The sequence below is a fragment of the Culex quinquefasciatus genome, chromosome 3, assembly GCF_015732765.1.
Source record: "Culex quinquefasciatus strain JHB chromosome 3, VPISU_Cqui_1.0_pri_paternal, whole genome shotgun sequence".
Classification (NCBI taxonomy): Eukaryota; Metazoa; Arthropoda; class Insecta; order Diptera; family Culicidae; genus Culex; species Culex quinquefasciatus.
In genome coordinates, this window is record NC_051863.1 from 51,399,701 (window position 1) to 51,415,477 (window position 15,777).

General features: G+C 34.8%; 2 protein-coding genes across 2 annotated transcripts; one reads left to right on the plus strand and one right to left on the minus strand.

Annotated features, from left to right (window-relative positions):
* The first annotated feature begins 3,399 nt into the window (after positions 1-3,399).
* LOC6049242 (28S ribosomal protein S18a, mitochondrial) lies at positions 3,400-4,029 on the plus strand. The gene is made up of 2 exons (XM_001866003.2): positions 3,400-3,527; positions 3,596-4,029. Exons 1-2 carry the CDS (start codon positions 3,422-3,424, stop codon positions 3,982-3,984), a joined length of 495 nt encoding a protein of 164 aa, XP_001866038.2. The 5' UTR covers positions 3,400-3,421; the 3' UTR covers positions 3,985-4,029.
* On the minus strand, positions 4,005-4,954 carry LOC6054152 (COMM domain-containing protein 2). Its single transcript, XM_038265758.1, has 3 exons — positions 4,759-4,954; positions 4,614-4,691; positions 4,005-4,558 (listed from the first exon to the last, which is right to left on the minus strand). The coding sequence occupies exons 1-3, from the start codon at positions 4,823-4,825 to the stop codon at positions 4,050-4,052; spliced, it is 654 nt and encodes a 217-aa protein (XP_038121686.1). The 5' UTR covers positions 4,826-4,954; the 3' UTR covers positions 4,005-4,049.
* Between the last annotated feature and the right edge of the window lie 10,823 nt (positions 4,955-15,777).

A 15,777-nucleotide genomic window follows, 5' to 3' on the forward strand; every position in this document is an offset into this window, starting at 1 on the left:
TATTCAAATATTCAAATATTAAAATATTAAAATATTAAAATATTAAAATATTAAAATATTAAAATATTAAAATATTAAAATATTAAAATATTAAAATATTAAAATATTAAAATATTAAAATATTAAAATATTAAAAATATTAAAAAATTAAAATATTAAAATATTCAAATAATAAGATATTAAAATATTAAAATATTAAAATAATAAGATATTAAAATATTAAAATATTAAAATATTAAAATATTAAAATATTAAAATATTAAAATATTAAAATATTAAAATATTAAAATATTAAAATATTAAAATATTAAAATATTAAAATATTAAAATATTAAAATATTAAAATATTAAAATATTAAAATATTAAAATATTAAAATATTAAAATATTAAAATATTAAAATATTAAAATATTAAAATATTTAAATATTAATATATTAAAATATTAAAATATTAAAATATTAAAATATTAAAATATTAAAATATTAAAATATTAAAATATTAAAATATTAAAATATTAAAATATTAAAATATTAAAATATTAAAATATTAAAATATTAAAATATTAAAATATTAAAATATTAAAATATTAAAATATTAAAATATTAAAATATTAAAATATTAAAATATTAAAATATTAAAATATTAAAATATTAAAATATTAAAATATTAAAATATTAAAATATTAAAATATTAAAATATTAAAATATTAAAATATTAAAATATTAAAATATTAAAATATTAAAATATTAAAATATTAAAATATTAAAATATTAAAATATTAAAATATTAAAATATTAAAATATTAAAATATTAAAATATTAAAATATTAAAATATTAAAATATTAAAATATTAAAATATTAAAATATTAAAATATTAAAATATTAAAATATTAAAATATTAAAATATTAAAATATTAAAATATTAAAATATTAAAATATTAAAATATTAAAATATTAAAATATTAAAATATTAAAATATTAAAATATTAAAATATTAAAATATTAAAATATTAAAATATTAAAATATTAAAATATTAAAATATTAAAATATTAAAATATTAAAATATTAAAATATTAAAATATTAAAATATTAAAATATTAAAATATTAAAATATTAAAATATTAAAATATTAAAATATTAAAATATTAAAATATTAAAATATTAAAATATTAAAATATTAAAATATTAAAATATTAAAATATTAAAATATTAAAATATTAAAATATTAAAATATTAAAATATTAAAATATTAAAATATTAAAATATTAAAATATTAAAATATTAAAATATTAAAATATTAAAATATTAAAATATTAAAATATTAAAATATTAAAATATTAAAATATTAAAATATTAAAATATTAAAATATTAAAATATTAAAATATTAAAATATTAAAATATTAAAATATTAAAATATTAAAATATTAAAATACTAAAATATTTAAATATTTAAATATTTAAATATTAAAATATTAAAATATTAAAATATTAAAATATTAAAATATTTAAATATTTAAATATTTAAATATTTAAATATTTAAATATTTAAATATTTAAATATTTAAATATTTAAATATTTAAATATTTAAATATTTAAATATTTAAATATTTAAATATTTAAATATTTAAATATTTAAATATTTAAATATTTAAATATTTAAATATTTAAATATTTAAATATTTAAATATTAAAATATTAAAATATTAAAATATTAAAATACTAAAATATTTAACGATTAAAAATTTAAAACATAAAAAACCAAAATATATATAAAAAAGATAAATTTAATATTAAAAATATAGATATATTGAAAAAATAAAATTTAAATTTTAATATTTATTTTTAGGTGAGAACATTTATGAAGAATGTTTATTTGTTTGTTTTTGTTTTTTTTAATTTATGTGTTTGATATAAATAAAAATATTAATATCATATAAACCATTGTTTTCTTCTGCCTGCATATCTCTTGGATAATACCTAATTTGATCTTTGATTATTCTTAAGTATAAGTAATTTTCGATCCCTCACTTTTCCAGAAAATACCTTAAATTTAGGTATTTATACCTAGAAATAAGGAATAATCATGGTCCGCCATCTTGGATTATACCTGAATATCAGTAATTTTGGATCCCTCACTTTTCCAGAAAATACCTCAAATTTAGGTATATATATTTACCTAGAAATAAGGAATAATCATGGTCCGCCATCTTGGATTATACCTAAATATTAGTAATTTTGGATCCCTCACTTTTTGTGAAAATACCTCAAATTTAGGTATTTATTCCTAAAAATTAGGAATAATCATGGTCCGCCATCTTGGATTATACCTAAATATTAGTAATTTTGGATCCCTCACTTTTTGTGAAAATACCTCAAATTTAGGTATTTATTCCTAAAAATTAGCAATAATAATGGTCCGCCATCTTGGATTATACCTGAATGTCAGAAATTTTGGATCCCTCACTTTTTGTGAAAATACCTCAAATTTAGGTATTTATTCCTAAAAATTAGCAATAATAATGGTCCGCCATCTTGGATTATACCTGAATATCAGTAATTTTGGATCCCTCACTTTTCCAGAAAATACCTCAAATTTAGGTATATATACCTAGAAATAAGGAATAATCATGGTCCGCCATCTTGGATTATACCTAAATATTAGTAATTTTGGATCCCTCACTTTTTCTGAAAATACTTCAAATTTAGGTATTTATTCCTAAAAATTAGCAATAATAATGGTCCGCCATCTTGGATTATACCTGAATATCAGTTATTTTGGATCCCTCACTTTTCCAGAAAATACCTTAAATTTAGGTATTTATACTTAGAAATAAGGAATAATCATGGTCCGCCATCTTGGATTATACCTGAATATCAGTTATTTTGGATCCCTCACTTTTCCAGAAAATACCTTAAATTTAGGTATTTATACCTAGAAATTAGGAATAATCATGGTCCGCCATCTTGGATTATACCTGAATGTCAGAAATTTTGGATCCCTCACTTTTCCAGAAAATACCTCAAATTTAGGTATATATACCTAGAAATAAGGAATAACCATGGTCCGCCATCTTGGATTATACCTAAATATTAGTAATTTTGTTTCCCTCACTTTTCCAGAAAATACCTAAAATTAAGGTATTTTGGTTCTACAATTATACCTAAAATATAGGAATTCTCGTACTAAAACGCTATTAGTAATTTTATTACTAATAGCCGATTAGTAATAAAATACCTTATTGCAGTCAGGTTCGATTATACCTAAAAATTAGGAATTTATACCTAATGTCCGTTTTGCGTGTATCACGAAAAAAATAATCTGACAACCTTTGAAGCACCCCTCGACTTGTACTAAAACTCGCGAGCCCGCAAGCAAAACGTCAAAAAATCAAAACAAATCGATGCGGTTCGTCCAAAATGGCCCTGTTCCACGCAGCCAGGCTGGGATTCTCCGGATTTAATTCGCTTTTTGCCGGAAGTTTGCGAACCATATCGGTTACGGCCGTCAGCAATCTCAAGGAGAGTAAGTTTTCTTTCATTTTGGATAAGTTTTGAGAAGATTTGTTAACTTTTTAACTCGGATTCTTGCAGTCAAAGAAGTCACCCAGAAGGATTCGCTGGTCATCTCGGCCGACTATGTTCCTTCCCCGCGGTCGAACCAGCTGATCGGTGCGGTGGCCAAGCTGACGGAATGCGGCACCAGCCAGTTCTGCCCGCAGTGTACTCTGGGGCTGGACATTAAGCACACCGACGTGCTCATCCTGAGCCAATATCTGCGCAGCGACGGTTGCATGCTGCCCCGCCGGATTACCGGATTATGTAAGCGTCAGCAGCGCCGGATGACCGCGCTGGTCACGATGGCACAGAAGGCGGGTCTAATGCCGAACATCAATCCGGCCTGGAGCAAACGGGACCCCAAGAAGCGGTTCCAGTGGAAGAAGAACAACAAATACTTTGACGAGAGTACCATTAAATGCTAGCAATGTTTGTATATTTGAATCAGTTTGAAGAATAATAGAGTAAAACAAAAATATCTGATAATGCTTTACTTTTGGAATGATTTAACGAAATTCCTCACTCGGTGCGTTTTGGAATCGATTAGCGCCTGTTCCAGCACCTGAATCAGGTGTACCAAACTGGTCGGATCCGTTTGCAGGAGCACTTCCTTGCGAGTTTCCTCCGCGCCGACCGTCGATTCCTGGTCCAACTTTTCCTTGTGTTCGTTCACCACCTCGCTGTCCAGGTGCAGCTTCATCGCAATCACCGGAGTGGCCTGCCGGTGAAGGGCCCGGGACGCAACCTTGGCCTCCAGTCGCCACTCGAGGTCGCGGAAGTGCAGCTCGTTGTCAGCGGACTGCTTGAGGACGGTTTCCACCAGGGTGCGTTTGCTGCTGACGAACTGCCACAGGATTGCGATCTGCTCAGGGGAGAAGTTGAGCGTGCCCAGCGACCGGAAGTCCTCCTCGGTGATGTGCAGCTTGGTGCAGTCGATCAGCAGGCAGACGAGCGCTTCGACGCAGGATTTTACCGTGTCGAAGGTTGTTTCGAGGTTTTCTAGAAAGGATTACATTTTTATATTTGTGTTTATTTAAATGTGACTAAAATTTACTTGAAGCAGCAGTGCACTTTTTCTCGTTAATTCCATTATTGATGTAATCAATGGCTAATTTGCAAAATTCTATAAGAACTAAAAATAAAAGTTTTATTTTCTAAATTTCCTGTTAAGAACTTTCCATGTTTGATTTAGTTAATACCTTCTTCCGGTTGATTGAGGACAAATTTTAAATGTTTATCTTGTTCTTGTTTTATCAGGTGTGCCATTTTATTGCCTTTTCAACGTTAAATAATTTAAACAACGAATTTAAAATAAATTATAATTGCAAAATCAAGAAATTTCGGGTGACTTTTATTTTTAAAATTCAGTCCCCTTTTCTGTTGTTACTTTTATTCGTCGCGTAAACCAAAACATTATTGTACTAAAATAAAGGATTCCGAACAAAAGGTCGAAAAATATTGTTCACTAAAATGTTTTATTTTTGTTGTCGAGTATAACTACCGAGATAAATACCCGTCTTTTCCAGAGTTTGTATGAAAACCTGATTTGGAGCTTCAACGGCTTTTAACACATTTACAAATCCCAAACCTCAGGAATGACCAGTTCCCAAAATGCCTTTCCCCCCAAATCCTATAGAGCCAGGATGCCCCATTTCTTAGAATGAACTGTACCTAAACCTGCAAAAGGTTGTTGTTTTGTGTTATTTTTTTTTTTCAGGGTAAGGGTTATTTTTTATGGTGATGAATAATGAAACTTAGAGATTATCCTTTCTTTTTGGTTTATTAAAAATTTGAGTTTTTTTTTTAAGGTCCTATAAGCTATTGTCTTTCATATGTTTATAGGACCTATTCAAACAAAACTCTAGAAATCTCGAAGGCTAAATCTCTATAAATGTCATGGTTCTATTAAAAAATTGAACCCTTCTTTTTAAATCTTAAAATCTTATAAAAGTCAAAATTCGCGTGAAAATTACCCCTTCTTTGTATACCTTCTGAAGGTGAAAAATGTTAGAAAAATACAAAGTTTGATCTGCTGCGAAGCGGCTGGTTCCCCAAATTTAGTTGCGATGATTTCGACACCGTCCGAACAACAATGTTTTTTTTTTTCTTCTATCATTCTTGGATTCTTGGAACACAATACGGCTGCTGACCACACGTATAAGGATTTTTTAATTAATTGTACCTTGACCAAAATCATCTTTCAATCAAATGGAGCTGGCTCACAATATAAAAATCGATTTAATATGATCAAACTTTTAATACATAAATCAGATTTTGGGGGTTTTGCTGAATGGCACTATTTTGCTACCGCCCATGACAAAGGCCCTAGTCATGGCCTCGGGGGTACTCTAAAACGGTTAGCAACACGTAAAAAAACGGTGCATTCAAAATAACCCAATAAATATTCCTTACACAAAAAAGATTGATCAAGCTATTTGAAAAAAATATTTGCGTAAAATTATAAAAATTAAAAATGAAATTAATCATCTCCCAGAACACCAGGTAGCAGTTATTAATCAGCCCGCCTGTATGCTTCCAGCAGATGCGGCGAATAAAGCTGATGTAGGTAATCTCAAAAACTCAAAACTTTAAAATTCGATATCTCTGGAACGAAACATATTCATTTCTGTCGATAAGTGATTCTTATGTAAAATTGGCCGGGGAATACGATGGTGAGATCAAATTAAAAAAATAACATGGGGTGTTTTGAGATACGGCCGTTTAAAGTTTTCAATTGCGCAATACAGGTAGAAAAAATAAATTAATCAAAATTTTGATCACGGAAATGGATTCTACGCCCAATTTCCTTCAAAATTGAGTCTAAGACCGACCTTATATGATTTGTGGTTCCTGAGCTATCGCCGTTTGAAAATAGGGGTTTTGCTCAAAAAACGCCAAAAAGTCGATTTTTTGGGGAGGTACAAAAATGGAGGGGGTGGTTCAATTTGGATGAAATTTGGGATTCTTGCATGTTTTGATAGTATCAACAGCCCTGCCAAATTTGAGCAGGATCGGAGAGGGTAATTTTCAAATTTGCACTTTTTCGTGCACAGTTGAGATGGAATGACCCCATTTTTATTTTTTTTAGAGGACATAAAATGCCAACTTTTCAGAAATTTTCAGGTTGTGCAAAAAATCATTGACCGAGTTATGAATTTTTTAATCAATACTGATTTTTTTTTTAAATTTCAATTTGCAATCAAAAAGTACTTTAGTGAAATTTTGATAAAGTGCCCCGTTTACAAGTTGTAGCCATTTTTATGTAACTTTTTTCAAAATAGTCGCAGTTTTTCATTTTTTAAAATTAGTGCACATGTTTGCCCATTTTTGAAAAAAATATTTTTGAAAAGCTGAGAAAATTCTCTATATTTTGCTTCTTCGGACTTTGTTGATACGACCTTTAGTTGCTGAGATATTGCAATGCAAAGGTTTAAAAACAGGAAAATTGATGTTTTCCAAGTCTCACCCAAACAGCCCACCATTTTTCAATGTCGATATCTCAGCAACTAATCGTCCGATTTTCAATGTCAAAATATGAAACATTTGTGCAATTTTCCGATCTTTTCGAAAACAATATTTTGAAAATTTTAAATCAAGACTAACATTTTAAAAGGGCGTAATATTGAATGTTTGGCCCTTTTGAAATGTTAGTCTTGATTTGAAAATTTTGAAAATATTGTTTTCGAAAAGATCGGAAAATTTCACAAATGTTTCATATTTTGACATTGAAAATCGGACCATTAGTTGCTGAGATATCGACATTGAAAAATGTTGGGCTGTTTGGGTGAGACTTAGAAAACATCAATTGGAGCCTAACATTTCAAAAGGGCACAAAACTTTTGTAAACAATAGTGTATCCCTTTCACTCAAATGACAGTTTGCATAAGGTGTGAGAGGGCTACACTCTTGTTTACAAAAGTTTTGTGCCCTAATGAAATGGAAAGCACGAATTTTCCTGTTTTTAAACCTTTGCATTGCAATATCTCAGCAACTAAAGGTCGTATCAACAAAATCCGAAGAAGCAAAATATAGAGAATTTCCTCAGCTTTTCAAAAATATTTTTTTCAAAAGTGGGCAAACATGTGCACTAATTTTAAAAAATGAAAAACTGCGACTATTTTGAAAAAAATTACATAAAAATGGCTATAACTTGAAAACGGGGCACTTTATCAAAATTTCACTAAAGTACTTTTTGATTGCAAATTGAATTTTACATCGAAAAATAAAGTTGAAAAATTTTTGCGACCAAAATTTCGATTTTTTGAAAAAATCAGTATTGATTAAAAATTCATAACTCGGTCAATGATTTTTTGCACAACCTGGAAATTTCTGAAAAGTTGGCATTTTATGTCCTCTAAAACATATCAAAAAATAAAAAAATTAAAAATAGTGTTTTTTTGCAAATCAAGTTTTAGTGATAAAAAGTTAAATAAAAAAAAATCACCAAATTTTTTTTACCGTGTATCATTTTTTTCCAGTGTAGTCCGTATCCATACCTACAACTATGCCGAAGACACCAAATCGATCAAAAAATTCCTTCAAAAGATACAGATTTTTGAATTTTCATACATCATTTTTGTATGGACAGCTGCCAAATTTGTATGGAAAATTATATGGACAAACTAATAATGCAAAATGGCTTCTTTGGGCATACCGAAGGCACCAAAAAAGTTTCAGTCGGATTAAAAAATACAAAAAAAATCGAATGACCGAAATCCTAGAGAACTGCTCATATAAAGTACCCTAACAAAAATAAAAACAAACCTGACTTTTGACTTCTGACTTCTGATTCCTGACTTCTGACCTCGCTTCTGACTTATGGATGGTTCTTATGCCTAAAAAAATACACACACACACACACCACTTATTCCATACGCATACCCGTGTGACACGACCCCGTCCGAGCGTGACGGATAACGTGACAGAAAAATGACGGCTTTTATCTACACTGAGCAAAACTTACACAGCTCAACGAAGTGTTCTACACATGATCTGGCCCTGCTGTACAGAGCACTCAAATATCAATCGCAAAACACTTGAAATTTCGGTGATTGGCCATGAAATAATGTCAATAGCCAAACACTTGAATTTTAAATGGCGTTGAAAAAAAAAGTACGTACAAGCGATTTACAGGTTCTCGCTTGCTAGTCGTGCACGCTACCACTGCGCCGGCCGGCCAGTTGAAGACGGGAGTGTTTTTTGTGCTATTGGTTCTTGCCTTGCTTCTAGCCTTCGATGAAAGTCGCGCAAAAATCAATCAGTGAAACACATTAAATTCATTTGGATAATCACGTTGACTTTGAATAGTGCCTGTTTTGGGTAGATCTTATGATCATTTTCAAGTGTTTTGCTCATCACTTTGAATAGTTCAAGACGGTGGGACAAATTCATGAGCAAAACAATTGAAAAGCTTGAGCCACCCGAATGAAAATAACATGTTAAAAAATACCAAAAAGTCAACCGCCCAAACACTTGCATTTGATAGTGGTTTGGATTGATGTTGAAACACAAACCAATTAGATCTACGATGTGACTTTATTCAATCATTCAAGTATTTGGGCACTTGAATAAAAAGTGTGGCATATTTTCAGTGTAGGCTTTTATATACACTCAAGCCCCGGTGGTTGGTCACTTTTTTGTTTGACACTTTTTTAGTTTGTACCCCGTTGGTTGGTCAAAGTCAAACTAAAAAGTGACGAACCTTCACTTTTTTTTTTAATTACACATCACGCAAAACGGACTTCGGCTGCCGATCCCGATGATGCTATGAGACGCGGGTTCGATTCCCGCCTTATCCACTGAGCTTCTATCGGATGGTGAAGTAAAACGTCGGTCCCGGTTTCTCCTGTCTCGTCAGAGGCGCTGGAGCAGAAATCCCACGTTAGAGGAAGGCCATGCCCCGGGGGGCGTAGTGCCAATAGTTTTTTGCAAAACGGACATTAGGTATAAATTCCTAATTTTTAGGTATAATCGAACCTGACTGCAATAAGGTATTTTATTACTAATCGGCTATTAGTAATAAAATTACTAATAGCGTTTTAGTACGAGAATTCCTATATTTTAGGTATAATTGTAGAACCAAAACACCTTAATTTCTGGAGCAACATTTGAAAGGGGCGGTACGACATTGCTCTTACGGCCTTTCATTACACGCGTTTAAATGGGACGAAAGGCCGTAAGAGCAATGTCGTACCGCTCCTTTCAAATGTTGCTCCAGATTTTAAGTATTTTCTGGAAAAGTGAGGGAACCAAAATTACTAATATTTAGGTATAATCCAAGATGGCGGACCATGATTATTCCTAATTTTTAGGAATAAATACCTAAATTTGAGGTATTTTCAGAAAAAGTGAGGGATCCAAAATTACTAATATTCAGGTATAATCCAAGATGGCGGACCATGATTATTCCTAATTTTTAGGAATAAATACCTAAATTTGAGGTATTTTCAGAAAAAGTGAGGGATCCAAAATTACTAATATTCAGGTATAATCCAAGATGGCGGACCATTATTATTCCTAATTTGTAGGAATAAATACCTAAATTTGAGGTATTTTCAGAAAAAGTGAGGGATCCAAAATTACTAATATTTAGGTATAATCAAAGATGGCGGACCATTATTATTCCTAATTTTTAGGAATAAATACCTAAATTTGAGGTATTTTCAGAAAAAGTGAGGGATCCAAAATTACTAATATTCAGGTATAATCCAAGATGGCGGACCATTATTATTCCTAATTTGTAGGAATAAATACCTAAATTTGAGGTATTTTCAGAAAAAGTGAGGGATCCAAAATTACTAATATTTAGGTATAATCAAAGATGGCGGACCATGATTATTCCTTATTTCTAGGTATAAATACCTAAATTTGAGGTATTTTCTGGAAAACTGAGGGATCCAAAATTACTGACATTCAGGTATAATCTAAGATGGCGGACCATTATTATTCCTCATTTTTAGGAATAAATACCTAAATTTGAGGTATTTTCAGAAAAAGTGAGGGATCCAAAATTACTTATATTCAGGTATAATCCAAGATGGCGGACCATGATTATTCCTTATTTCTAGGTATAAATACCTAAATTTAAGGTATTTTCTGGAAAAGTGAGGGATCCAAAATTACTGACATTCAGGTATAATCCAAGATGGCGGACCATGATTATTCCTTATTTCTAGGTATAAATACCTAAATTTGAGGTATTTTCTGGAAAACTGAGGGATCCAAAATTACTGACATTCAGGTATAATCCAAGATGGCGGACCATGATTATTCCTTATTTCTAGGTATAAATACCTAAATTTAAGATATTTTCTGGAAAAGTGAGGGATCCAAAATTACTGACATTCAGGTATAATCCAAGATGGCGGACCATTATTATTCCTAATTTGTAGGAATAAATACCTAAATTTGAGGTATTTTCAGAAAAAGTGAGGGATCCAAAATTACTAATATTTAGGTATAATCAAAGATGGCGGACCATGATTATTCCTTATTTCTAGGTATAAATACCTAAATTTGAGGTATTTTCTGGAAAACTGAGGGATCCAAAATTACTGACATTCAGGTATAATCCAAGATGGCGGACCATTATTATTCCTAATTTTTAGGAATAAATACCTAAATTTGAGGTATTTTCAGAAAAAGTGAGGGATCCAAAATTACTAATATTCAGGTATAATCCAAGATGGCGGACCATTATTATTCCTAATTTGTAGGAATAAATACCTAAATTTGAGGTATTTTCAGAAAAAGTGAGGGATCCAAAATTACTAATATTTAGGTATAATCAAAGATGGCGGACCATGATTATTCCTTATTTCTAGGTATAAATACTTAAATTTGAGGTATTTTCTGGAAAACTGAGGGATCCAAAATTACTGATATTCAGGTATAATCTAAGATGGCGGACCATTATTATTCCTCATTTTTAGGAATAAATACCTAAATTTGAGGTATTTTCAGAAAAAGTGAGGGATCCAAAATTACTTATATTCAGGTATAATCCAAGATGGCGGACCATGATTATTCCTTATTTCTAGGTATAAATACCTAAATTTAAGGTATTTTCTGGAAAAGTGAGGGATCCAAAATTACTGACATTCAGGTATAATCCAAGATGGCGGACCATGATTATTCCTTATTTCTAGGTATAAATACCTAAATTTGAGGTATTTTCTGGAAAACTAAGGGATCCAAAATTACTGACATTTAGGTATAATCCAAGATGGCGGACTGTGTGGAATCTGATTCCGTCTAGGAAATCGTCTGCCTAGGATGGCCAGTGCGGACTTGCATCCGAACCGGCCGAGCGTCACACGAGGAAAGAGGCTGACAGCTGGACCTGTTTTGCCAGCTGTCACTGACCCGTGCGTGTGGCTGCGTCCATGCGTTGTCAGCGCATGGCTGCGTCAAGCCCTGCGTACGAGGGGCCTATTGGACTAGATTCAATGGAGTGCGTTCACTAACACCGCAACAGGGTTTATCACTCCACACATCTCTCCTCTTCTCCATGAAAAAACAAAAAAAAATCTTCCTTGAAGACTGCGATCAATAAACCATTGAACTACGATTGAACACTACGCCTGCAGTACATCCCTATGGACTACTATCAACTTCCCCTCATGCTTTGTATCCATTTCCATAATCGATCGAATAAATGCAGGTTACGGTTGAATTTATTGAGCATAGAAGCTGCTTCATAATACCCAGTTAAGTTATTTTTCGATCCACATACTTCTTTAGGTCCACCATCGCCTTGCTCTTAAGCTGCTTGTCCATCGCTCTGTCACCTGTTTACCCGACTCAGCTTTAAAGCTCTTTGAACAACTCTAGAGCTAGCCCAATCAGATAGATCATGAAAGATTTCGTTGTAGCAATTTTCAAACCTATCCGATTTTCTCCAAAAATTTCTAAAGAGTTATACATCCATGATTATCATCAGACAACTCTCTCTATCTCTTTCTCTCTCTATCTCTTCCTTTCTCTATCTCTTTGTTTCTCTATCTCTTTCTCCCTCTATCTCTTTCTTTCTCTATCTCTCTCTCTCTCTATATCTTTCGCTCTCTATCTGTTTCTCTCTCTATCTCTTTCTATCTATCTCTCTACCTCTATCTCTTTCTCTCTCTTTTTTTTCTCTCTCCCTCTCTTTCTAAAAAAGTAGCTTCTTTATACAACTAAGCCCAGAAATATTTTTCCTTTTTTCTTTTATGATATTTGTTCTCATCACTCACACAACACTTTCCTCAAAAGAACATTCGTGACAATAAAGCCTTATTCACAAACCCGTCTCAATTATCAACAATGCTGCCTTAGCCTTTCAACCACAGTGAGTCAGTCTGGATCACCATTTTCTGATTGAGTAACAGCAATAGCGGCTTTTCAGACTTTTACCGCGACAAACCGAACCACCGTACAACACGATCATTTTTACTTGGAACAATCGCGGCCTTCCAGGCTATTTACCACGGCGGGTCAATCTGATCCACCGTGCCCAACGCGACAAAAAGTTCCTCTAATCGCGGCCTTCTAGGCTATTTCCCACGGCAGGCCCATCTGACCTCCGTGCCCAACGCGACTCTTTTTTCTTTGGAACAATCGCGGCCTTTCAGGCTATTTACCACGGCGGGCCAATCTGACCCACCGTGCCCAACGCGACAAAAAGTTCCACCAATCGCGGCCTTCCAGGCTATTTACCACGGCAGGCCCATCTGACCTCCGTGCCCAACGCGACTCTTTTTTCCTTGGAACAATCGCGGCCTTCCAGGCTATTTACCACGGCGGGCCAATCTGACCCACCGTGCCCAACGCGACAAAATGTTCCTCCAATCGCGGCCTTCCAGGCTATTTACCACGGCAGGCCCAACTGACCTCCGTGCCCAACGCGACTCTTTTTTTCCTGGAACAATCGCGGCCTTCCAGGCTATTTACCACGGCGGACCAATCTGATCCACCGTGCCCAACGCGACAAAAAGTTCCACCAATCGCGGCCTTCCAGGCTATTTACCACGGCAGGCCCATCTGACCTCCGTGCCCAACGCGACTCTTTTTTCTTTGGAACAATCGTGGCCTTTCAGGCTATTTACCACGGCGGGCCAATCTGACCCACCGTGCCCAACGCGACAAAAAGTTCCACCAATCGCGGCCTTCCAGGCTATTTACCACGGCAGGCCCATCTGACCTCCGTGCCCAACGCGACTATTTTTTCTTTGGAACAATCGCGGCCTTCCAGGCTATTTACCACGGCGGACCAATCTGATCCACCGTGCCCAACGCGACAAAAAGTTCCACCAATCGCGGCCTTCCAGGCTATTTACCACGGCAGGCCCATCTGACCTCCGTGCCCAACGCGACTCTTTTTTCTTTGGAACAATCGCGGCCTTTCAGGCTATTTACCACGGCGGGCCAATCTGACCCACCGTGCCCAACGCGACAAAAAGTTCCACCAATCGCGGCCTTCCAGGCTATTTACCACGGCAGGCCCATCTGACCTCCGTGCCCAACGCGACTCTTTTTTCCTTGGAACAATCGCGGCCTTCCAGGCTATTTACCACGGCGGGTCAATCTGACCCACCGTGCCCAATGCGACAAAATGTTCCTCCAATCGCGGCCTTCCAGGCTATTTACCACGGCAGGCCCAACTGACCTCCGTGCCCAACGCGACTCTTTTTTCTTTGGAACAATCGCGGCCTTCCAGGCTATTTACCACGGCGGACCAATCTGATCCACCGTGCCCAACGCGACAAAAAGTTCCACCAATCGCGGCCTTCCAGGCTATTTACCACGGCAGGCCCATCTGACCTCCGTGCCCAACGCGACTCTTTTTTCCTTGGAACAATCGCGGCCTTCCAGGCTATTTACCACGGCGGGTCAATCTGACCCACCGTGCCCAACGCGACAAAATGTTCCTCCAATCGCGGCCTTCCAGGCTATTTACCACGGCAGGCCCAACTGACCTCCGTGCCCAACGCGACTCTTTTTTTCCTGGAACAATCGCGGCCTTCCAGGCTATTTACCACGGCGGACCAATCTGATCCACCGTGCCCAACGCGACAAAAAGTTCCACCAATCGCGGCCTTCCAGGCTATTTACCACGGCAGGCCCATTTGACCTCCGTGCCCAACGCGACTCTTTTTTCTTTGGAACAATCGCGGCCTTTCAGGCTATTTACCACGGCGGGCCAATCTGACCCACCGTGCCCAACGCGACAAAAAGTTCCACCAATCGCGGCCTTCCAGGCTATTTACCACGGCAGGCCCATCTGACCTCCGTGCCCAACGCGACTATTTTTTCTTTGGAAAAATCGCGGCCTTCCAGGCTATTTACCACGGCGGGCCAATTTGACCCACCGTGCCCAACGCGACAAAATGTTCCTCCAATCGCGGCCTTCCAGGCTATTTCCCACGGCAGGCCCATCTGACCTCCGTGCCCAACGCGATTTTTATGTTTGAAAATGATTTGACGTTCTGTCAAATTCAATTCCGACAAAAGAACAAACTTGCTCCAAATATTGAGCAAACAACTGCACACTACCACAAATCTCCATGCCACAGATTCTTTTTAACATGCCACACTCTACTTACGTTGAAAACAAACTCGGCCGTAACCTTTTTCGACGAAGACAACTCTATCCTTACTGTGACTTTCCTTGGCAGACGATTTCCCCGCAGATTCTTGTAAATTGCAAAGAAAATTGCAACTCCGTCACGGTCGCCAATGTGTGGAATCCGATTCCGTCTAGGAAATCGTCTGCCTAGGATGGCCAGTGCGGACTTGCATCCGAACCGGCCGAGCGTCACACGAGGAAAGAGGCTGACAGCTGGACCTGTTTTGCCAGCTGTCACTGACCCGTGCGTGTGGCTGCGTCCATGCGTTGTCAGCGCATGGCTGCGTCAAGCCCTGCGTACGAGGGGCCTATTGGACTAGATTCAATGGAGTGCGTTCACTAACACCGCAACAGGGTTTATCACTCCACACACGGACCATGATTATTCCTTATTTCTACATATAAATACCTAAATTTGAGGTATTTTCTGGAAAACTGAGGGATCCAAAATTACTGATATTCAGGTATAATCCAAGATGGCGGACCATGATTATTCCAAATTTTTAGGTATAAAAACCTAAATTTGAGGTATTTTCTGGAAAAGTGAGGGATCCAAAATTACTGATAATCAGGTATAATCAAAGATGGCGGACCTTGATTATTTCTTATTTCTAGG

What these genes read in the sequence shown, in the direction of transcription:
- LOC6054152 (XM_038265758.1), bottom strand. Translation starts at nt 4,825, where the DNA reads ATGGCACACCTGATAAAACAAGAACAAGATAAACATTTAAAATTTGTC. An exon ending in CCTCAATCAACCGGAAGAAG is followed by an intron (nt 4,692 to 4,758) that starts GTATTAACTAAA and finishes TTTTATTTTTAG; the next exon opens with TTCTTATAGAATTTTGCAAA. An exon ending in AAAGTGCACTGCTGCTTCAA is followed by an intron (nt 4,559 to 4,613) that starts GTAAATTTTAGT and finishes AATCCTTTCTAG; the next exon opens with AAAACCTCGAAACAACCTTC.
- LOC6049242 (XM_001866003.2), top strand. Translation starts at nt 3,422, where the DNA reads ATGGCCCTGTTCCACGCAGCCAGGCTGGGATTCTCCGGATTTAATTCG. An exon ending in CGTCAGCAATCTCAAGGAGA is followed by an intron (nt 3,528 to 3,595) that starts GTAAGTTTTCTT and finishes GGATTCTTGCAG; the next exon opens with TCAAAGAAGTCACCCAGAAG.